General features: G+C 31.2%; 1 protein-coding gene and 1 long non-coding RNA gene across 4 annotated transcripts in view; one reads left to right on the top strand and one right to left on the bottom strand.

Annotated features, from left to right (window-relative positions):
* LOC107997108 (uncharacterized) overlaps positions 1-24,191 on the top strand; it is a 32,582-nt gene extending 8,391 nt beyond the window's left edge. For all 3 annotated transcript variants that reach the window (XM_017055520.3, XM_062072196.1, XM_017055523.3), the window contains 3 exons: positions 21,171-21,342; positions 21,506-21,563; positions 22,176-24,191. In XM_017055520.3, coding sequence (XP_016911009.1) covers positions 21,171-21,342; positions 21,506-21,563; positions 22,176-22,859 — 914 coding nt within the window. In that variant the 3' untranslated portion in view covers positions 22,860-24,191. The remainder of the gene's footprint in view (positions 1-21,170; positions 21,343-21,505; positions 21,564-22,175) is intronic.
* LOC133665771 (uncharacterized) lies at positions 16,297-20,289 on the bottom strand. The gene is made up of 2 exons (XR_009829030.1): positions 19,985-20,289; positions 16,297-19,625 (listed from the first exon to the last, which is right to left on the bottom strand). It is a non-coding gene; the product is annotated as an uncharacterized LOC133665771 (long non-coding RNA).
* Positions 24,192-25,408: the final 1,217 nt, after the last annotated feature.

Below are 25,408 nucleotides of genomic sequence, written 5' to 3'. Positions count from 1 at the left end.
AATTTGGTAGCTATTGAAACAATACGTGGCACTATGCTATGCAGAAAATATCTTTGATCGAGTTGCATTCGATTTATTCTGTCAATCTTGTATAGACGTCACTTTCCTCTCTAAAACATGTCTCATACGCATATCTTGAATAGGGAAACGAGAAAAAAATACATTGATTATGACAGTCATATGAGTATGCATAGACTATGCGATATTGCACGCACTGGCGTAGACTCTCGAAAAAGATTGATGCGTAGTTTTTAGATTATCCATTGGATTAATAAGACGTAAATAGACAATTTATTTCGAGGATCGCCATTCTATCAAAGATATTCTTCCTCTATTGAAATACTGCTATCAATCCACTCTTTCTATATTTACATATTCTCATGCAAAAATAAAATTTCAAAAAGATTATTTCTAGTGATTTTAATAATTAACGATGACTCGTTAAAAAAACGTTGCAAATGTTTGCGAATTAACTAGTTATGACGTAGAATATCTATAATGTTTTTTCAGAAAAACATATATACATTAACATTGTTGAAAATTCATTATTTCAAAGAAGTGATAGAAATACAGAAAGAGGAGAGAAGAGACAGAGAGAGAGAGATTGCGTTTCTACGTACAATTTTTGGAATAATAAACGCGCAGTTTAAAAAGCGCGCAACGAAGATAGCAGCGAGATATTTAATGATATCTTGTTCTTATCGACTAATAAAAATCTTTATTATATAGTTAAATCTACCTTATCTGCATATATCCACTAGTTTGAATGACTTTGTGCACTACTCACACGGCATAATTAAAAATGATTAATCAGTAATTAAGATTCCGTATGTCTGAAATAGCAATTTTTTTTTATTTAATATGGTTTTTTATCCGATGATCGATTTTAAGTTAGTAAATGTTTATTTTTTCATTCGCCGATATTGAAAGTATAATCAGTGGAATAATGCGCAGTATTCTTGGAAATTCTTCGAAACTCATCGATTCAACACCATTTATAATTTTTATGCACCTAATAATTATTTATTTACCTCGTCAATTGCGAGGTTGAAAATACAACGTAGATATATGCGTTACAATAATATCTGAAGCGGCAATTTGTTTTCGTTGTTAGTTTGCACGTTATAATAATTCCAAAGGTTAACTCTTGAAAGTATTTAACTACTTTATTAACGCTTTATGCAAAAATATTATTAGCCTTGCCTTCTTAAATTTTATGTTCATAGCTTTTGCGAATGAAAAAAATAATTAAATAAAATTAAATAAAAATGGCGCGAAATATAAATCGTTTCAAATTTTCATGATTTAAGAATCACTATTAATATAATTCGAAACATTTCAAAATAATTTTTTGATACTTGAAAAATATAATTATTTTTTTCTCCTTCTTTTTTTTTGCAACATATAATAAATATATATTCACAATATATATTTTTTGATTATGTGATTTAAAGGTCGCTTTCCTCATTGAAAGAAATTTGCATGCAGGCATAGATTATAGAGAAACATTCATGAAACATTTTATATTCAAAATATTTTATCATTCAAAAAGAACGCGAAATCCTTGAGATCACCTGTAGTTCGTAAAAAAAAATATCTCCTACTGTCTCCATGGTATCGCTTTTCGTGGTCTCGTAAACGCGATATCATAAAACAGTGAGCGTTTCACCATATTGGAATATGAGTTATTGCTTCGAAAAAAGTCCTTTTCCTGTTTTCATAGATATTTTTCATAGATATCAAATAGACTCGTTCTTTTGTTTCTTTTTTAACAATTATATTATTTTTAATGTTATTTGTTATTTTATATTCATATTATATTATTTACTTATTTTATATTTATAAAAGTAAATAAATAATTTAGAATTAAATGATTGATGTGCATAAAAGTCATGGAAAAATTTCTCCTGATCTGATCAGGCCTTTCGCGATAAGTATAGCTTATATTTGTTTTCGTGAACATTTATTAACAATACGCAGAATCCTCTTTTTATCGCGGATGTTGATGAAATAGTTGGTATATTTATTTGTTTTATTTTCACAGTGTGCAAGTATAAGTACATATTTACATAAGTGATATAAATCAATTTATTACACATTGAATGAAATACTGTATCACGTGCGTAATAAACAAATTTTCTGTTAATAACACGATAATTCAACACGTGAATATGATTTATAATAATACATCTCGTGACATAGAACGATTTTTTTCAATTTATAAATAAGTTTTTTCAGATAAACAGATTAATTCACGGTATAATACAATTTCAAAAAAATCATTGTTATATAAATAATAAATCTACATATAATTATAATGAGATATTTTTTCACACATCATTTGAATATTTGAACATATTTTAAATGCATAAAGTCTGCATATAACAAACGCTAGTTCTCTTAAAATCCAAAATCTGTATTTTTTTATTTTTCGTAATCACTATTCGGAAAAAAATTTATATGATAAATTATCCTTAATTTCAATTAAGGATAAGATTATTATATTATCGCGGATCAAAATATATATTCAGGTTTTCTCGAAAAGATCTCGTGGATCACCGAGAGAGAAAAAAGGAAAGGAAATCTCTCTCTTCTAATGACCGTCTTTTCTCGTCGTCTAGACTATTACGTTTCTCCGAAGAAATTGCCTGACGCCTTAATAGAAGTTGCGGAGACCAATATCGTTTCTCTCTTTTATTTTACTTATATAGAAAGAGAGACTAGCCTAGCACTGGAATCACTATCAATCGTCGTCCAAGTATTGATTTTCACGGAAACCAGTTACATCGCGGTAATTCGAACTCGCGACTCATATCCGTATGGTACCATTCGTTGGACGCGCCTCTTTTTTTCTTGGTCATTGTAAATGTTTCAATCGCGTATCGTTCCATTTTATTCTTTGATGATTTGTAATTGTCCGATTAATAATAGTTATTGCTCCATCCTTCTCCTGTTTCAACTGTTTTTAAAAAGACGCAAAGTATATATCGTGTTAACGGAACTTTATAACTCTCTACTATTTACAAAGAAGCTACGAGTCAATGAAATTTAATATTTACCAATCAAATAGAAGATTACACCAGAGTGAAATACTGATAATATCACTAGATAATATATCTTTCAAATGCGAGCAACAGTGTGAATACATTGTAATGGAAGGCGTCACGAGGTTTTCGTATGGTGATCATACGACATATTGTTAACTTGCTTGTCGAAGAAAAAAATCAATATATTTTAAAATAATTTAAATATGAATGGACAACGTTATTGAATGCACGTTTTGAAATTTTATGGTTGAATAATTTTTCAAAAACATATCCAACGAAAGAATATATCGAGAATTTTAAGAAGAGAGGAAAAAAAAAGAAGTATCGAATATTGATATACAATTCGCTTCCTGTATTCACATACAGTAAGTACGTTCTTTGTTCACGTTAACAGATCGATCTTTAACGTGGATTATGAATTATTTATGATCCCACGTGTGAACGTGTGTGTTTGTACTTAGGTCTTCCTTAGTTTTCAATCGATGCTCACGAGACTTCGTAGTAATAACGGTGTTATGCATATGACAAGAAATTCATCGATAAATTCTTATCAATTCGCCCTAGAAAAAAGAAAAAATAAATTACTTCCCAGCGGTGAGATAAAAAAGAATAGATAGCAATATCGAGGTCAATTTTGATCTCCTCTAGATAAAACTAAAAAAACTCCATGGAGAGAACATTGTTTCTTATCTATCTATCGAGAAATTAGGCATTTCTCGCTTCTTTGCCTCCAAATAGAACATCTTCAACGTACCGTTGTAAAGCCATAAATTCGTGGCTTAGTTACGAGTCGTTCGCCTTAAGGCATACTAGACCAAATTGTATCCAGAAGGATCGAATCGAGAGCGAATTGTATGTAAACGCGCGCTTTCCTCTGTTTTGATTCATGTGTTTTCGCACATGGTGTAACATTATCCCAAAAAACTCATTTTTCTTTCTCTGCTTCGAAACTTTTCCCCCTTTGATTTTATAAATCTTTCTAAATTTTTTCACAAGATAAAAATTCAATTTTTATATTTTAGATTCACATTTCAAAATATTTAAATGATATAAGATAAAAAAAACTTCAATTAAGAATTGAAATATAATAATCCAATGGAATCGTTCTTTAATCGAAAATTAACCCATTTTACTCTGATAAAATCAAATAATATACATAAATAATTCTTCCTCTTTATTTTCAAATTTAATTTACAATTTATTTTCTACTCTTTTTCAAGCATATAATACAGGAAACAAAAGATTTTTAATACGATTCTAGAAGCCATATAAGACACGATATACTATATGATTCAGTGATTAGGATCGTGATGCGAGTCTGGGCGCGAGTTCACGCGTTTATTCGAGGACGGCAACTCACAATGGATAGAAAGTACCGTCCTATATTTGGCTCCGTCTGCTGCCAAGACGCATTAACGGCAGATGTATACGGGATGAATCAACTAGTGGTGGACAACCGTTCGATTTTCTATCGAGTCGGTCACGCGCGTCCATCAAGAATTGAATTTCATTGATATTTTTAACAGGAGCGAGCGAAATTCCTGGCCAACAAATAAACAACGTTCGCGGGTATTGTTGATGCATTTTAATGTTTCACGATAAAATCAATTTCTGTATTATGCTCTTCGCGTATGAAATATTCTTCGATTTATAAGATGATCAAATGCTATGATTAATTTGAGAAAATAAATTTTCTTCTCGTTGAAGAAAATTTAACCAATATTCGATTGATTATAAAATTAAAAATTTGTTCTTTATAAAAAAATTCATGTTATCTCGATTTTATTACATGATTATCAAAATACATTGCGTTGATAATAAATCAAAATAAATTCAAAGATTATGAAACAAATGAATAAAAAAATCAAAATAAATTTTTGCATTCAAGATCATCTCAAGATCATAGAATAATAAATTATTGAGTTCATTTTAAGATCAATTATAAAATAAAAAATAAATGATTTTATTAAAAATCAAAAAAAGATAACTTGGAAATTTTTAATATTACAATTTATAGTCGATTGAAGGTTCATCGTGAAAATATTTTTTTCTGAACGAAATGCTTGCAAAGTCGTGAGGATATTTAACGTGCTACATCCTGTATATATTAGGTCTGTTTAAATTCATTAAGATCGCCCATACGTAGTTTATACATCAAAAATCCACGGTTACTTTATGGTAATTTGATTTCATTATTCATCAGCCCCGCGGAAAATTAATGGGCAATGAGTCGAGAAAAATAGATCCTTGTTCTTTTCTCTAAAATTAACCGTGGTTTTCTTTTTTTTTAACCAAAAAGGAACAAATCTAACTATAGATCACACGTCCACATTTCTCGTGCATATGAATAAGTCAATCGTGCTGGGTTTTATTGAATTAGATTATCAAAAGATGCGGCTTCGTATCTATCGTATTTGCATACTCGTCCTTGTTCACTTTATCGATGACCCATTTAATTATACCGATCGATCTTTCTACTTTTTCAAATATTAAAATTCATCGATATATACGTATCACGATATCCACAACTTTTCACGCTTCATTCGTAACGTTCCATTTCACTTAGAACTCTTTTGAAGAGTCGATCATTAAATACCTATTACGTCGATTTAATATAATGGATCGTTCATTATTCAACTTCGATCGTGCTGTTATTATTATTTCATTATTAAACATGTGAAGTATATGAGCTTCATAATGCGATTCAGTCGATTATAATAAGCAAAAGCGGCAATGTTAAAGGGAACAAAGGGAAAGCAATCGGATTAAATATCGGAAATAACGAAGCTTCATGATCTTCTTCAACGAGGAAACGAAGAAATTGAGTTTCCTGGAGCAATCAGAAAGACAATCGATGCAATTATTGATCACTTCGGAGCAGAAACTCGAAGTCGTTGACCTTCCTTACTAGTTCTAGCGTATCTATCGGTTATCACCAAGAATTGTTGTAACAACTATCTTTCAACCAATACTCGTGCGTAATTTCCGTTCTGTCTAAAGAATTGCCGTTTCTAAACGAGCAAATAAACATAAATTCGTTTACAATTGTATTTAAAACATCTAAAATATAATTATTGCTTATACTTATTAATTTTTTTTAATAAGTATACATTACTATATCTTACTAATTTCGAAGGATCAATCAGGGAGAGTTAATTGCTCAATTTATTTATGAATATTTACAACGATATCCTAATTGTTTAAATAAAATATAATATTAAAGAAAAAATTAAAAGAAAAAAAAAGAAATCCTTAATAGACTAGCTATTTTTGAAACCAATATACACATCGAGTCAAATGACCGAAATACATATAATGCATACATAACCTATAAATGCCAAACTTAACTTAAACGTCAGTTAACGATTACAATTCTGAATCTGAAAACGTGCACGATTCATTTATGAATATTTGACAATATTGACAGCCTAATTATTTAAAGAGAAAATGTACAACGTGTAATCATACGTTTAAAAAATTGAATCTTAAAATTCTTTGAATAGAAATTACGAGATATTAACAATATACATGTCGAGCCAACAAAAAGATGGGAAAAAACAGAAGTAAACGTGTAAAAAAATTAGTATTCGTCGCAGTATCGACGTATTACGGTGCGAATTGAAGCGTTGAGTAATCGCATTCCCGGTCGACACGTTATTATTGGAATTCCGCGTTACGGATGTCGATCGACCGAATTAAATGGTCTATTGTGCATCGAGCGATGAATCGACTCTGCGGCTCCACTCCACCAACGATGACTCGACACCAGCGAATGATCGTTAAATCGGCCTACTACGTCGCGCCAGGGTCGACTGCGATCGCGTGCTCCAGAACTCGACTGGACACTGAAAACCACGTGGGTTGAATGAGTCGCGATACCTGCTGTGATAACGATGCAATGCCGCTAAACATAGATCGTTGAGAAGCATCCGCTGATATTAATGGAATAGTTTAGATAAGTATTTCATTTTACTTTCCGCAATGGAATTACTTTGAAATTATCTGGCAAAATGGTCAAAAACACGCGAGGATCATTTCACGTGAATCTAATTTTGAATGAAATACGGAATACGGATTTCTGTTTTTTAAGATTGTTACAATAAGGATTGATTGATTATGATTCAAGGATAAACGAAATTGGATATAATGGATTTAAAAGAAAAGTTACGATAAAGTAAAATTGAATTGAAATTGATATTTAGAAATTTTTCGTATATAATAATAATATATAATAATAATCAATATTATATTCGAATAATTCATCATATAGATTATAACAAATATAGAGATGTCCAAATATTATTTGATAAATAATATAATAATTCAGGAACAATTCATGAAGGGGAATACCGAAAAAGGTTAGGCAATATAAATTTCTTATTATACGAGAGGAAGAACAGTTGAATGATAATAGAACATCAGGCGGGGTTGGGAATAAAATTCAATTTACATGCGGTATCGCGTGCATGCACTTAGGTACACGCACAATATGAATCTATTAAGTGTGGGTCAAACCCATCGAATTATAGCACGCGACACCCACATATCTATGAATAATGCATGTACCAATAACGCGATGTTCTCGGCCGGAAGCTTCAACCTTCACGGAAATATATTCGTGATATATACCAAGTGACCTGCCATCTCGCAAAGAATTTGCATAACGTAAAAATTAAATTAAATCTTTTCGCTTTGCATCTCTTCCTTTATTTATTATTTTTTTTTATTCCTCTTCGTCTTCTCATCCATTCAATTATTTTTCGATTCGAACCAAGCGGAAATGTACGAGTATCTTGATTTCTCGACGAAGAAAGAGAGATTCTCATTGATCTCCGAAACATCGATCGATCGTTGTTGATATGCATCCAATAAATTTACATCTAATAATATTTTCTTTTTTTTCTTTTTAGACTTTGGATTCCTTTCGTGAAATTATAATCGCGAATTCATAATTATTAAGTTATTTTGCGTAGTTTTCAGTTTGCAACTCGATAAATTAATCCATGGTCGTTATATAATTAATTATCGAATAGCAAAAATATAAAAACATGCAATAATTTTGCACGTAATCTCAATGCTACGTCGGCGTTATTTCGCGATAATATCATTAAATTAGCATTATTCTTGAGTTAAGCATATTTGTTTGCATAAAATTTATTTTCGTAATTTGAAACTCGGATAAAAAATAATTTGTATAAATAAGTGAAGAGAATGCAATGATATTTTTAATAATAATAATGATCTAATTGAATCTGTAATCAGATTTTAGTTTCATTTTGATTAATACAATTTCATCAATATATTGTACAAAAATTAAAAAGATACTTTTATCATCTTAATTTTAAATCTAAATTTGAGAAATTTCATCTATGTTACAAAATAGAAAGAAAAAATTTCTCGAGATCACAAATATCAAGATTCGAATCTGAAATTATCGATTCATTTCTTAACATAAAACTTAAACAATAGCTATTATAAATAAAATAGCTAAGATTTAAAATAAATATTTAAATTATACCGAAGATCATTGAGAATACGAGATTTGTTCTCTTTCCTCTCTTATTTTTACCATTGGCCTTCGTGATTTTATATCCCTCATTCGTGAATCCAAGGTGAATGCGTCGCTCTCAGGTTTACGCTCGCTTGCCTCTTCCATCGTGTTTCTGTATTACGTTAATCATTCGTGAGCAACAACCGTCTTCCGGCAATAATCCAACATTAGGTTAGTTCCGTCATTTCTCGATTCCATTATTTTTTTCTTTTCATGTCGAATTGTTAAACTGACGTTGACTCTGATGGAATTTGGGTCAGGAAACAAGGCTCCATCTTATGACATTCTCGCGATTCAAATGTCGCGAGCACAATTCGATTACCTTTTATATCTTTTTGTTTCTTACTGTTATACGTGACTTTGTAAAATCTTTATGACAAAGGATTATCTACCGTGGTGATCTTGAAATTTAAAGTCCTTTCAAAATTCTTCACGGATCTTACTTCCATTCGTCGGATATATTTGCAAGGCCATCGCGATTCGCATCGACCTTACAATTTTTTCCATCTCTTGAATTCGTTATTCTTTCTTTATGCTTATGAAGGAACAACATCTTTTTGAATCAATATATCCTTCAAATGTTTAAGTATGAGGCAGTATTTTAAATGTGCTGCAAGGATTTTATTAAAATCGTCAAACATTGTTTAATATTTATGAAAAATATTAAGAAATGTAATTTAATAGAGAAATTAAATTAATAATTATATTTGAAATGTATATGTTAATATTGTAAATTGTATTTATATTAAATGGAAGTTTTTAAATATTTTTTTTCTTGTTTAAATAAATAGTAAAAAAAGAAAAGGAAATAATTATGGCGTGCTGTGAAAATCTAATTAGTTTTAAAATGTGTTGCTAACTTAAAGAAGATTGGGCAAGGTTGAACAGTTCTAAACCATTAATCAAGTTACGATAAGGATATTTTATTGTGGACATTAAAGGTCATTAAAATGGCAGGTTTCACAAATGTGACCAACTATAAATAATATTTAGTTCTATGTTAATTTAAAATTATGAAGTTTTTGAAATACAATTTGAACAATATTTTCGTTTATTATTTTATTATAAAAAGACAAGTTTTGTATTAAACATTTAAATGAGATTTAGATTAGTTTAAGATGTTATTTGTTTGTCACAAAGTTTTAAAAAAATAAATAAGAAGAAGATATTTTAAAAACTTTCTGAATTTTGACAGCTGAATAAACTTTAAACTCTCTATACCATAAAATTATAAAAATTTTATACATCAGGTTTCCCATCTGATCGAAGAATTATGCTTAAACAATAGAGTTTTTCTTTTTTTATACATATTTTATTCATATTTAAAATTCAACCGATTTTTAATGTTATTTTTTATCTATAAGATACAAAATTTTTAAAATTAATTAATCAATTAAAATATAACAACAGTTCGCGATCCATTATTTGAGAACCACTGTTCTCAATACTGTTCTAGACACTGTCAAAGGAAGGCGAAGAATGAGCACGAGGCTTATTTATCGTGCACACGAAGGCGCTCGAATATTTTATTAATCAGGGAAACTGTTATCGGTTCTTTGATGTTTCCCTTCGATGGATTTCGGCACCTGATCGATCCACTCGGAACAAAGGGACAACGAAAAGAGATGTGGATCGATAGATGAAATAGCGGGTGCACATCGCGTCGAAGGTGAACTAATTGCGTCGCAGTTAATTACGCCTCTGGTTGATTACGTGCAAGTTTATCGTGCACCAGCGAGCTCGGTCCAACCTGGGACCGACTCAAAGCCTTTCATCGACGGTTATATTATAATCTTGTTGATCGTTTCCCGTGCCTAGGACGGGAAGGAATGTTTCGTCCCTTTTGTTTCCCTTTTATTCCTTTCCTTTCGTCTCTGATCCATCTCCCCCAACCAACTTCTTTGTTTCTCTTTTCACCATTGATAAGGGCCATGCGCGTTTCAATGCCCCGCTTTTTATTTTAAAACCGGACAATGGAAAATTCTCCGCCTGTTGGGGGCAAAAGGAAGGCCGGTGAATCGTGGAGAATTATGCAAAAATGATCCTCCGCGAGCTCGTTTCTCCGTGAAACAATCGGGACGTTTTCTCCCAAGTTCGTTTATCGATCGGTTATTAAAAAATTATCGGTGAAAGAAAGAGAGAATTATACGGATAGAGTAGTTGAAGTCGTTTATGGCAATGGTTCTTATTGTGATCTTTATGGATCCTTGAGGATTTGATAATTTCTAGAGATCTATAAATTTTTGAAATTAACGATTTTATTTATTATTTGTAAAATTACATTGTAAAAGAAATATTTAAAAATTGCAATGTGATTTTAATTAATAATAACAATAATATTTAAGTATATATCGACGATTCTGAATAATGAGTTTTGAACGAAATTGAATAATATCTCTTGAACGACTTTCATTAAATTGCAAGGCAAGAGGTTAATTTTTTACAATTGATTGCTTTTGCTATTATTTTATTTCTGTATATATGAATATATTTTCATATATAAGTGTTTTATCTAAGCAAAATTACTTTGCTAAAAAGTGCCTTACGTGTTATCTTGAGATGAAACTTCGTTTTAAAGTGCAGTAATAAACTGTTTATCCGATATGAGATAAGATTCTTTGGATCAGTCAATAAAATAATAAAAATCCATTAATTCCGTATTCATTAGTAAAATAAAAGCAAACATATTGCAGAATTAATTATTCACTTTTTATGTAATAAAGAATTGTTCTCTTTTTTAATTTAATTATTATTAATCTAATATATTTGAAGTTTTTATAACGATAAGAATTTTAATTTTATCATTATTGATATTAGAATAACTAATACGAAGAAAGATTAATCTGCAATTCATAAATTAAGTTAAATAATACAAATTCAGAAACGTATTTAGTAAACAAGTATGTATTGTGATTGCATTAATTCGAATAAAGTTCTATTGTATAATGAGAAATGGTTTAAAATAGCAACGAAACGAGCAAATTTATCAATAATTCAAATAATCAATTTTCCGAGACCATTATATTTGAAAATTGATTAAAATTGATTTGATTCTTAATTTAGAATAATTTTTTTTTCTCATTCTCTTTGATTTATTATGATTTATAATATAATATAATATAATATAATATATCATTTTCACTTAATAATCTAATCGACAGAACATTGTTCAAGATAAAACCGTAATGGAACAGGACGCGAAGAATAATTACCAATCGATTGCCGGGTTCGCGTTTTTTCTCGTGGATCTCTTCGAAAGGAAATGAAAGGAAATGAAAGAGTCGTTACAAAATGTTGTAAAATGAGCTAGAGAATATTCCGGGAGAAAAATTAAGGCTCTTTAAGTTCGAAAATCTATTTTCAACTTCCTCCCCTATTTGTTAAATCGAACGCGGGAATTTTATACAATTTTTTAATCAAATTGATTACGATTGGTTACGATCAACTAGGAAAAATTTTGTAGAATTTTGATCGTGTTGATTTTAACACGAAGAATAATTATCTTAATCCGACATCCTGCAATTTCGTATACTTCATAATCCGTCAAGCTCAATTATAACATAAACTACAGATATAATTTTCCTTAGGAAATTTTATATATTATTTCATAAAAATATAAGGAATCATTGAAGCATCGAAGTTCTAAAATTAATAATATCAGAATAACAAAAATATAACCTTATTATATATTATTATTCTTTCTTTATTTCTTCTCCAATAGTCTAAAAATTCTTTTCAACTTTGGTTAATAACAGAGAAAGTTTCCAAAGGGTTCTTGGACCAATTATAAGTTCCAAAGACTCATCACCTCGTTCAAATACGAGTTTCTCGATTCGATCCAAAGTTTCAGCTTATCCGTTCTATAGTAAATAATATTTCTTCCTCACCAATCCTCATATTTCCGGCTCGAATTTAACATACTTATAATTAGATATCGAAGATCTCTTATCCATTAAATGGAACACCTTATCCAGGTTTTATCACTTGTAATTGGTTATCGAGAAAATGATCGATGAAAAGTAGAATAATGGCGGATAAAGGCGATGGAATTGACGCAAGAATACATATTACGCATCCACGTCTAGGCTGCGCATCGTTCCTAAATTTATCGAGAAGCAAGATAGCCGCAAAGTGGGCCACGCTCTCGAGACTAGCCAATGACCACGTACACTAGTATATCATTAGGAACGCTCTCACGACCTTACGTGTAGATATATTTAAACAGTCATGTGTTAGAATATACGACAAAGCGTGACGTAAAGTTACATGCGTCAACACTCTAACCATTACTAAATATAGGTGATTCCAGTGCACGCCAGCATCGTGATGAACGTCTGTTTTCTCGAAGTAATTGCTAAAATCGACTATTCTCTGCTATATTCATTTATACATCCCCTCCTTCCATTTCGATCAGCTAGATTTTTTACTCGCTCGAGTATTTCGCGTTTCTGTTTTGGCAAATGTTTAATGATTTTTTCTTAAATTATTTTGATATTTTTTTTTTTTAAGTTTGGAACAATATTATTGGAAAAATTGGAAAATTGTATCGCTATTTTTAAATACAAAATTGTTTGTATTTTATTTTCAAATTCGAACAAAATAGTTAATAGATATTTATTGAAATTAAAATTTTTATTCAAATATTGTAAGACCTCATAATGGAATCATGCGCTTTATGTGTATGGGGATCAGCGTTTGATCCAGCGTTCTCCATTCATCAAAGATTAATATACTTTGCAATGCTGATTATCATTATATCGCTCACGTAATTCGAATATAATATAATATAACGTTGCAACTTATCCATGGAATTTTGATCGTTATTTTAATGAAAAATTAAATTAAAAGAACATCAGCCAATTTTATCTCCTTTTTCTTGTTTTTTTATATTCCACGTAAACGAGACATGAGTTTTTCATGATGAAGCTTCGTTACTCAATGTATATTCGTAACACATGATATTACGCGTTCACTTCGAACTACGTGACCGTGTACACGTCTTGTAATATACGCCGAGTACACGGTGACACAGTTCCTCGTAAGCCAAACGTGGTTCCGTTTGCCGTATTACTTCTTTTATCAAATAATTACAGAAGAGAAACCATTAACCGTACATCTTTTAACGAGCTACGCTCCCCTTTGATCATTCGTTCGATTCGAGTTTGATACAAAGACGATTATTCCGTTACAAAGAGTCAAGAATTTGTAAATAAAATTTGAAAATCTAGTTATTTCATTTTATCCACGTTGCTTTGTCGTATTATATAAATTCTATGAGAAGTATTATTCACTGTATTATTCAGAAAGTACAAGTGCAAGTTCGTCTTTTTTTTTTTTTTTTTTTTGGTAATTTTAAATATTGCAACTCTCGACCGATCTAGATTATTGAAATTGTCTGTGAATTCACCTTTAGAAAGCAAATAATTGTAGATAGAACGGCAGGCCATTTTTGATTCGTTTATTTTCCAAATTCGTAAATTACAATTGGTAGATTTGGTTAATATTTCACTGCACGAGATTGCACAGATGGCACGGAAAAAGAAATCGTGCAACTTAGATTTCTATTATCGCCTGCTTATCCAACCACATCGTTCTTGCATTAAATTTTTAAAATTTACGTCATTGATAGTCTTAATGTCTTAAGCCGTTCCGGTTGCCCGTGGAACTGATTTAATCAGCTCTTAAGCAACGCTAATAAAATTGTTTGTGTAGCTTTTTTTTTTTTTCCTTTTTTCTTTTCTTTTATCGTTCTCACAATATACAAGAATTTTCTATAAAAATCTTAAGTAGCACGCATCATGCGCCAGACGAATCTTCTGGCGTCTCTACTTTTATGGACTGGATATGAGTTCATTTGTATATAACACGCTTCACGATGTGTGCTATTCCGTTGTTTGTTGGTTAAATCTGAAATATTCTCTGTTCACTTTATACGCTGAATCGTGTACATTCCTGATGCATAAAATACATTGCAGAATATCATGAAATTTAAATTTTGCTCGATTGAGATACATATAATTGTCTCAATACCTCTTCAGAAATGGCCTCCAATCTATTTTGAAATTTAAAAAAATCTAATAAATTCGAATTCAAAGAAATCAAAGCCGAATTTAATCAAATTTTAACAAAATATATATGTTGAGAAAGCACTTCTGGATTTCAAAAGTTTTCAAGAGTTTCGACATTTGGCGAGTCTGAAAATCAGATTTAATCATAAAATTTTATAGTTATCTATACATGTATATATTGACCAACTTTGGAGGCTCGTTTATAAAAAAACAATTTAAATTATAATCGAGTTGAATAAAATAAAACAGATATTCAAGGCACGTATAGATTTATTTGAAGTCTGGTATCAAACCGTATTATGATCCTCTTGCTCTTGTTCTCGACCAGATTCCATGACCGGTCGACTTTGCGCGGCTCGTCGTATTCGTGTCCTCGACATATTTATCGTACTACAGAAATCGTTCGCGTTACGAAGGAAAAACATGACGCTGATCGCTGGAATGCACAAAGTCTCGTTTCTTGCATCGACAAGGTAATCGGTGAGTTATGAAACCTATTATAAAGTTTACTTGTTCCCGAGGTCTTTGATCTTCCACTTCCGGCCCCTCTTGGTCGCCTTCGGTCGAGCACTTCTCAAGGACTACGAAACGACATCCTTAACATTCGTAACGTCCATAATATTCTTGAAATAAAAAGCAAATAAAAGGAAGTCGTAAACATTCGCCGTGGTGGTTTTACAAAAATTTTCATTCAAATGTAATAACATAACTCCTGATTTCGCGGATTCGTATGGCGGAAATGAAAAATCTGGTCAATCAAGTCGATGTGGATGATAAAAATTCAATGAAATCTGTTAATAAAAATTATCGTATGATGTAAAAAGATAAATATCGTGTTGTAAAGGAAAGAGAGGCGATTTGATTTCGTCTTAGGATTATTATTATTAAATTGCTTATTGTTGCTTCTTGAATTTATTTACTTTTATCTTGCCATACGTAGATAATATATTTTTTATATAGAGATAAATGAATTCTTGAAATGTGTCGATTTATTTTTAGACGTGATTTAGACGTATTAGTGGCACGTGTACGAGGAAATTAAATCCACGTGGAAAATTTTTTCAAATTTAAATCGATATCAAAGGAGTTAATTATCGTACAACACGCATAATAAGAAAGTGGATGTGAATCGCGAACGAGAGATCAAAGAGACTCGAGAGACGAGTTAAATTTCAGAGTTTTCAGTATAAATTTCATAATTATCACGCGAGGTGCATTTATATATCGTGATGAATTCTAGAATCTAATGTGTCATCGTCCTCCGAGTTGCGTGTGTTCAATATGCACGCTATACACATTCTCGATGCGATAAATCTGACAAGAAGATGAATGAGAAATTTTCACTCGTTTCTACGATATCTATCGTTTCCCGGCTATCCATTGTGAGTTTCCTATCAAATATTGAATCAGACGAGCATAAGATTACCTATTCCCTTATCTACGAGTATAATTGATCTACTAGTTCACTATTTCTCAACCATTTTTGGATATGGTTTATCATCTTAATTTGATATTTAATTCTTAAAGAGGAATTAAAAAATTTCTGATAGTGATCCTAAATCTTCGTCGGATTATAAGTATATGGATATACAATTAGAGAAGTAAAGGAACCGAAATAAAAATCCAGTTATTTCGTATATGTAACGCATATTATGTTAATATTTTTGTCATTTAAATTTTCCATAAATACATAAACTTATACTCGTCATAAATTACTTCTATTACATTCCCGTAATAGACAACCATATTAAAATAAACGGATCGGAAATATTCATCATCGAATTTCCTACACAAATAAATAATTACGAATAAAAATAATCTCGACGAATCTCCAACAATCTTCGCGAGTTGTAAATCCACAATGATCATATTAGTTAAACTTTGGCAGTCGAATCCCAAACTCAATTTACACGATACAAGATTTCCCAATTACACGAAATATTCCGTAAAGAAGACGAAAGGAATTGCCAACGTGGTGCAATCAATCCTCTCCCCTCGAAGATTAAGGATGGTAATACGAATGAGCAATACTCGCGAATTTTTACACGTAGGAAGGCACCGACGATCGTTCGCGCGTCACGGATTTATTTTCACTTTTCACGCATCTCTCCGCCGTTTTATAGAATTTCAGAATTTTGTTTCTCCGACGTACGTCGACCTTCGGCGCGATGCCAGCTCGAAATCTGGGAGAATTCGTGGCAGATGAATGAGATCCCGGATTTGATTTTTTGTTATCCATCTTCGAGGTTGAAAATATTCTTGTATCCATGATAGATATCGGGTGAATCCTAGCAACCCATTCGACCGGTTTCTCGGTCTTTCCACTCCATGAATGCAAATACGATTTCGTCGTGGGATTATTTGAAGCCTGTTCTAGACACTTTATAACTTTATTTTTAACTTTTTACATATTTTTGCATATATTCGTGCATGTTTCACTTTGATATATTTCGACGTACGAAATTAAATGGGCAAACGTGGGAAATGGAAGGGAGATAAATCTTTTTCGCATGAAAAAGTCTGTTTAGCTTTTAATTAAGATTGAGTAATTTTTTTTTTTTTTGCTTAATTAGAAAGAACTCGTTTGAAAAGAAGATATAGAATAGATAGTACACGTGTAAAGTAAAATAGATAAAAGTGATTTGATAAAAATGATAATATTACAACCAACTTTTGAATAATAAATGATCTCATTGATATATTCTGTTGAATAATTATAGATTAATATTATTAGTAAATAATATATAAAATATAAATAAATCACAAATTATAAATCATAAAAATTGTAAAAAAGGAAATCTATAATAACTTGTAATATCTCTTCTCTAATATCATTCTAATTTTAAATTTATGCGAAGATGATGCAATCGAGTTAAATCATCGGAAAGCTTATTGGCTGACTGACAAATTTCATAAAATGAAGAGAAGATCAAGTTTGAAAAAAAAGTTTGAAGAACTTAAAGATTCTGATTACGTAGTACAACGATACTCAAATTTTTCCATTCCAAGTTTCAATTTAGTATTGATAATTCAAAAAAAAAATCACCTGGTCAAGGTTTTGACCGATATCTCCACGTCGGCGCCTAATACTCGATCACTAATTCCCAGGAAAACCTCTTGTTTTGTTCGACAAGGCTTCCGACTTCTGGCTCGAAATGCGACTCGTGATTTCGAGATTACGGTATCGTGAACAACAATGTTTGTAAACTGAAAAATGCGCTTTTTAGATTTAGGATTCTTTCTCTACAGGTTTCTCAGAAAGGAGAGTAACAAGTAAACAGACGGTTAGGTAATGGTGTTAAAGCTTTAATAGGATCGTGCGGTAGGACGATCAAATAACGAAGACTTATCGTTGGATGGACAATTTAATATAGACAGAGTGTTAATAACGTGTTCGTGTTCGTGTTCGTTCCACGATGCTGTTGGTTTCGTTTTATTTGATTAACGTCGATATATCGTGCACAGGAGGAATATCAATCGACATCCTTTTGTCTTCACGCCATGCGAGAGGGATCAAATAAAATTCACAAACGATCGTGTAATTTGCGATAGCAAATATCCGGCCGACACTTTTCTACTTGTCGTTTTCTCTTATTTTCCGATATAGGTTATTCCTGTGTTTCATTTAATCGCGTGCACGAGGGAAAACGCTTCCAACTGCGCCTTTTTCCCCTCTATTATCCAATAAAATACTCCGTTGTTCGCATCGATACGAATTTGTATCGATGCCCAATCTTGTTTCATCTGACCACTTGTTACTCGAAATTAACAGTGGCATATTCTATATTTGGATCCGAGACGAGATTCATTGAACCGTCAAGGTTCAACTAACTGTGCCCCTCTTAGGCAATATCATTTATTTCGAGATTTCGATATGTACAATGTGTGCACATTGTAGGAAGAAAAGTAAATATTTTTTTTAATCGTTTAAAACGATTGAGAAATTCGCAATAGACAGCCGAGAGAGACGTAATCGTGCGAATAAATTTATTTATATTTTATATATTAGATTGTTAGAGTAATGCTGTTTTAGACGTTTCAAAATAAAAAAAAATCGCAACTAGTGCATAATAGTTTATCATGACATGAAATTGCATTACGTTTTGACAATAAAGTTTCGTTTTAATTTTATAACTAACTTTCGTCTAACTTTCGTAATTCGTTTATTAAACATCGTTTTCCTAATTTTCCTATATTTATGAGATAATGTACAAAATATTCGGTTATAGATGTTCAACAATTATTTTGCATAATTGTTCAATAAAAGAAGTTAAAAATAGAAAAAAATATTACTGATTTCACGGATATTTCCCTTCATTTTTATTTTTCTAATCTATCTTTACTATATTATAATAAGTATCTCAGAATTTTCCATATTCCTTTTAAATGCAAAACAGGAAACTTGTCATTCTTCAAGGATGATCAATACCTAAAAAAAAAACAAAATCGAAAGCATGATAACTCGTGTATTCTCGATGTTCGCCTCAATTTTAGTGAATCATCTATTAAATCTAAAACCGTATCTCCGCGCATCTTTCCAAATTCGTTTCGATCATCCAGGCGGAAATGAATCGTCTCGCGGATCCGATCGGCGCGCACACGCATGCACTTGTGGTCCATTCATTGGCACGCGAGGCGACCGGAGACAGGGGCGCGAAAGAGAGCAAAAGGAGAATGAACTCGGATTACAATGAAACGCAAATAAACCCGAGACACGCAGGGAGGCACGAACGAGTGGTGGCGGTCTTTTTGCACGTGTGTAGGTCAGTAGGTGGGTCCTCGGCTGACTACACTCGTCGCCTCTCGAACCACGCGCTTGTTGCAATTAACGTTCCACGCCCACGCGTCAATTTTAACGATCCGCCGATGCGTGCGAACGAGTAGCAAATTTAACCCTTCACTCGCGGTTTTTGGGGAGAAAAGTGCCAATGTACGAACGCGTTCGCGAGTCACCTGTTCCTGTAAAAAAAAATCGGAATTAGTTTGAATTTTTAGGATTAAAAAAGTTAATTAAAAATTAATTAAAAAAATCTTTTTAATCGTCACGTTTCAGCTTATAGATTACAGTTTTAAGTAGAGAAGTTTAATAAAAATTTAATATAATATGAAATTTATTTCTATTAGTGGTAAGTCAAGATAAGAAAATCAAGAATAAATGTTAATAATGTAGTTAATAATAATAAAGAAGATTGAAAGGAGGAGATTCTCGTTGTGACATTCACTGTGTTAAAAAATTGTTTCAATGAAAAATAGATAGCCTAACCGTGCAAAGTGTTCTCTATTTATATCTAAACTTTCTAATGCCAGACAAAGAAAACCTGTTACTATTTTATCGTTCAAGCATGGTTGCAACTTTGCAAGTGTCTTCTTCGTATAATATAATATCCTTGCATATACATATCTATCTATGTTCGTGTGAAAGTCACGATGCACCAGGTTAATGTGCGCCACTTTTCAATCCTTCGTTTATAACTGACCGTCTATTTTAATCGAATATTCCGTTTGGACTCAGGCCCGAATGTGTCAGCCCTTAAAAGTGTCAAGCCTTCTTGCGATAAGATTAAATGTTTACGAGCGTTAATCTTGACCTTTGCACTCTATCTGTGTATTTCATATGCGTTTTTTTGCATCACTTTGAAAGATAATTTCACGTAAATTCTTTTTCATCGGTTGTTTTCTTCCATTGTACATGATAATATGCTTTTTAGCCTCTCCTGTTTTTGCGCCTCTTTTGCTAAATAATGGAAGAAAATGGCTCCTTTGAACAATTGCACTCCATGCAATTGTTTTGCTCTCATGAGAGACGTTAATTTTGCTGTCGATTGTGTCGCATTCAATATTTTTTTTCATCTTCCTCTCTCACGATATTCTGAACGCATCGATGACATCACCTATATTTGAGTGAACAAATATTAGATACAACGTTCAAGAAGTATCGTTCAAATATCTTTTTGAGTATCTTCTATTTCTTACATACGGAATAGACATAGAAGTTTCTTTATATACTTGTCTTTTCATGATCCTACATGGAAAGAATTGAAAATTGATAATCTGTTATTTTCTGCGGATTTTGCTTACGTTGAAAAAGATAACATTAATGTGAATAATAATAAACATAAATTACAATAATAAGTAGGGATATAAAGATATTCGAAACTTGGAAACTTCAGAAGACTTTGAAATTTAAGAAGTTTCGAGAACTCGGAACTTATTTTTATATAAACTCTTGAAAATAATAATTTATTAATTTTTATTTAACCAAATTTTGTAAGTCACAAAGATGGCAATTTTTATTATTGATTATAAATTGAATTCAAAAAGTTCCGGAAGGTAAATTTTTCAAAATATTTTTTATTTTAAGAATTTTGAAATCTATCATATTTTTCATATTTGTAAATCTAAAAATCAGGTTTCAGGTTTCCATTTAATTAATGTTATATTTATGTTAATATAAATTTTAAGATACATTCAAGTTTTAACGTTTTTGTAACCTTCGTGTTTCAGGTTCTGCATCAGTAGAACAAAAAAATGGAAATGGTAGCGCGAAAAATAACAAAACTAATAACAACGGGGTCGAGGTGAACCGAAACGAAGAGCAAAATGGATCTGGCGAGATCAAGGGCCAAGCCAAGAAGAAGTCGAACACACCTGGAAGTGGTCCTCTGTTGCAACAAGCGTACGTTTCATTTTATTTATGTTTTACCTACTCCCTTATTACATTTGATTTATTGCATTCGATTTATTGCACGATATGCTTATTCATATTTGTTATTTGTAATACAGCGAAACATATAATAAAATGAATATCAATATTTTCATTCAATTAATATTTTTTACAGAGAGATATCCACCAGTCAGCTCGACTTCTTCAAAATGCTTGACGAAAAAATTGAAAATGTAAGTTAAAATCTTAATTCCATCTTGTTTTTCTCAATGTTATCTACATATCGTTTTTTCCAATTAATCATTTTATCATTTTTGCATTATCTTTTTACGTAACGCCTTGTTATTTTCATACAAGATTCACTATGTGACAAAGCTTTCGGCTTATAAAACGATCAAGATCAACCTCGAATTACGCAATTATTTTCTCTATCGCGTCAAAATGCATTTGGAATCAGGGCATGTAAAATAGATGTTTCCTTAAGGCTTCATCGACCTTGTGGTCGCCTCGTCGTAACAATAATATTAATTCGTATGCATGTAAGTCGATCGGTCAATTACAACTTTTATCGACTATGAAATATGAATTTGCTCCATATTTCATCATCTCCATATTTAATGCTCTTACGTTCCTTCAGAAGACGTTTATTCTTTGTCACTTTTTCCCTCTTCTCTCGTACCGGTTGTTCTTGACCGGTGACATCATAACATTGGTTTTTTATATGAACCAACCTTCATGTAAAATCAAATACTTGAAATATTATAATATTCTTTCGATATTTTTTAGATATTTAACAATCGCTACTTAATAACAAAATAATAACATTTTTAAAATAATATTTTCAGGGTCCAGATTACGATGAAAGTCTCGACACGACTGCAAGAGCTGAACGAGTGTCCAATCTTCTGCGTCAATGGGAATTAGCCAGTGTGAGCTGGTCGAGTGTCTCTGATTTGAACAACGCATCCCCGTCTGCGATGAAAAATCGCGGTTCAGGACTGAATGCATCTCGACAGAGTCTGAGCGCAAAAGACAGGGAAGGAATAAGGAATATAGTTGGTGGTAGACCGGAGAGTGCACCTATTTACATGAGAAATGCGAATCGCGTGGATGGTCTCCAAGAGACTCACTGCCCATCGCCAAGTATGCCGAGACACGTATTAGAATCGATCACCCAAAGTCCAACCCAAAGTCTGAAAAATGTCACACCTCCTGGCTCCTCTCCAACCAGTTTGCGTTATCAAGATAGTTATAAGGAGTGCAACGCTAATCAGCCATCGGCCAAGACCGTGAAGGTTCATTACAGTGCTCAGAATCCTGTGAATGGGGAATACGTGACGCAACAGGCACTTTATCGTGAACAGTATTTGCAACAAACTGGGATAATCACGGTACCTTCGCAATATTCGACCGGTTCACCTGGTGGTAATGTCCTTAGGAACAATCCATACGTGCAACAGTATCAAATCACCAGCCCACAATTCACCACTCCAAGGAAAAGAGGCTTCAATGCCGCACAAATGACGTGACCGGGCTGGCCGTGCACCACCAGATAAGACTGACATATATCATACACACTCACACAGATATATTCTGCGAATTGAGAGAAAGAGAGGGAGAGTGAATGAGAAAGAGCGAGAGAGAGTGAGAGAGAGAGAGAGAGCGAGAGAGCGAGAGAGGACAGCGAGCAGAAATCGACGGGGATTTCTCGAGTTCTTCGTCGAGACGAATTTATTCGCATGAACAGTAAAGAAGGAGAGAGAGCCCATCGAGGCTGGAGACTGACCAACAAACGGAGAAGATACTACGGATATTTCTCTACATGTTTCTAAAAAAGATTCCGTACATTTTCTTTGCAATTGGCAGATATCAAGCGATAACCACTTGAGTAATAATTAATAAAAGCGCAAAATACTTTGTTGGCCTAAAAGATAAAAATCCATTCAAAATAATAAAAACGAAACAAAAAATAGCAAAATCTCTAATGTAAATTACAGTTTAAGAAAATTCTTCGCTATAAGTGCCAAAGTATAATAAGCAATTTAAGTGCTACGGAAAACATTGTATGAGAGAGAGCGAAAGAGGGAGAAAAAAGAGAGATTATCCGTTGAACTAATACTCCGTTCTTTGTAATTCATGTAAATGAAACTTTTTCGATGTGTATTTGTATATTTATATATATGTTTATATTATATATATTATATATATACATATGTATAATATAAATGCACATATTATATATACATATTATTTATATATACATATATATATATATACATATGTATATATATATACATATATATATATTTTTTCATTTATACTTGTATTTTCGTTTTCTATTTTAATCGGTAGCGTCTCTACGTACTATTGATAAATGTATATTTCTATAAGGGAAAAAGAAACAAAATGAAAAAAAATATAAAGGAACCACACACGCAAACGCGACTTTCGCTATAGCGTTTTGTATAATTGTGTATTAGCGATATATTCCGAGATATATATACTTCGCATATACGTGTGTATGCATTTATGTATGTATCTAAACTGTCGAGAAGAAAAAAAAACAAGAAAAGATGTAGGGATTTTACTTATACCGTGTATAGATTCATTGTATGTATTGTATGGATACATTTAACTTAACGTGATGACTGTATATTTATATGTTGACCATGTTCAAAGTTAACGATATATATAGTTGATAATGAGAGTTTTATATTTCATGTTATGAATATGCTCTATATTGTGGAATACATTTAATCGAAATCGCTGCATCACCGTCGAAATCTGACTACTATATTTTGTTTCGTTGAGCAATTTTTTTTTTTTTATAAATAAATTCATAATTTCTCCCCAATAAATAATGTATTATAGATCGTGACATGATGAAACCTATTCAAAAGATATCAGAAGAAACTAATAATAATATTTAGTGTTCTTTATGAAAATCCAAAATATATTTTAATAAGTATATTTAAACAAATCATGATTGTTAATCAAATAATACGCGATTTTAAATATTTTTTAATGAGAGCTTAGAAATTTATTGACAAGATCAGCATGAAGAAAACTAAAACAATACAATTGAATATATAAGTTTTTATATGTAAAATATAATTTTTGATTCGTCAAAACGATTGGTATGCAGTTCATGTGTAATCTGATTTGACATTTGATTAACAAGATTTCATTCTCTGGAAACCCCAACGATACGATACGAATCTAATCTTCTTATATTTACAATATAAATATATATATCAATGAAAACTTATTTTTAATTTAAATAAGGATTTATTTGATTAGTCTTTTCTTAGAACAATAAGATCAAATTATTTCATTGTTAACGATACTTTTAGTATGCAATAATTTAATTTCTAAATTATTTTAGCATATAAATTTTAATTTATTATTATTATTAAAATTTTGACAACAAAATTTTACTTTTTTCTATACAAATAGACCATTTTTAATATAGGATTTATTGATTTTTATTCTAATATTAGATTTTTTAATTTAATTTTGATGTTTTTTCTTTAATTGAGATGTTTTTAGGAAATTATTAATTTTTATTTAACATAATTTTCTTTTCAAATTTTGTTTCAGATAAGAAAAATATTGTCAAAAAAATATTTAAACTGATAGAAATTATGTTGAAATGTTAAAATTTTTATATAATTTATAATATTTCTTTTGTTTTGGCTTTTAGTTGACTTAAGATAGTATTTAAATATTGTTTAAACGTTTTTAAGAATAGATATATAAATATTGAGTTGCAATGCCAATCTAATTTGGGAACAATTTCACATGGAAATAATATATATTTTATGTACTTTCATAAATAATGATTAATTGACAATGCATAGAATATGTAGATAAATTTAATATTAAAAAATACAAAATAAGAAGCTTATTTAACAACTACAGATTTTCTTAATTATCACAAACTAAATAGAGAATAAATTTGATGTCCAAAGACTATATAGTTATCATTCTCATGTCACATGTGATATTGATTCAAAATGGAATAACATTATCAAGATATTGAATAATTAATTAAATATGACAATATTAATTATACGAT

The sequence above is a fragment of the Apis cerana genome, linkage group LG3 (assembly GCF_029169275.1).
Source record: "Apis cerana isolate GH-2021 linkage group LG3, AcerK_1.0, whole genome shotgun sequence".
Taxonomy (NCBI): domain Eukaryota; kingdom Metazoa; phylum Arthropoda; class Insecta; order Hymenoptera; family Apidae; genus Apis; species Apis cerana.
This window is presented reverse-complemented; position numbering and strand designations above follow the sequence as displayed.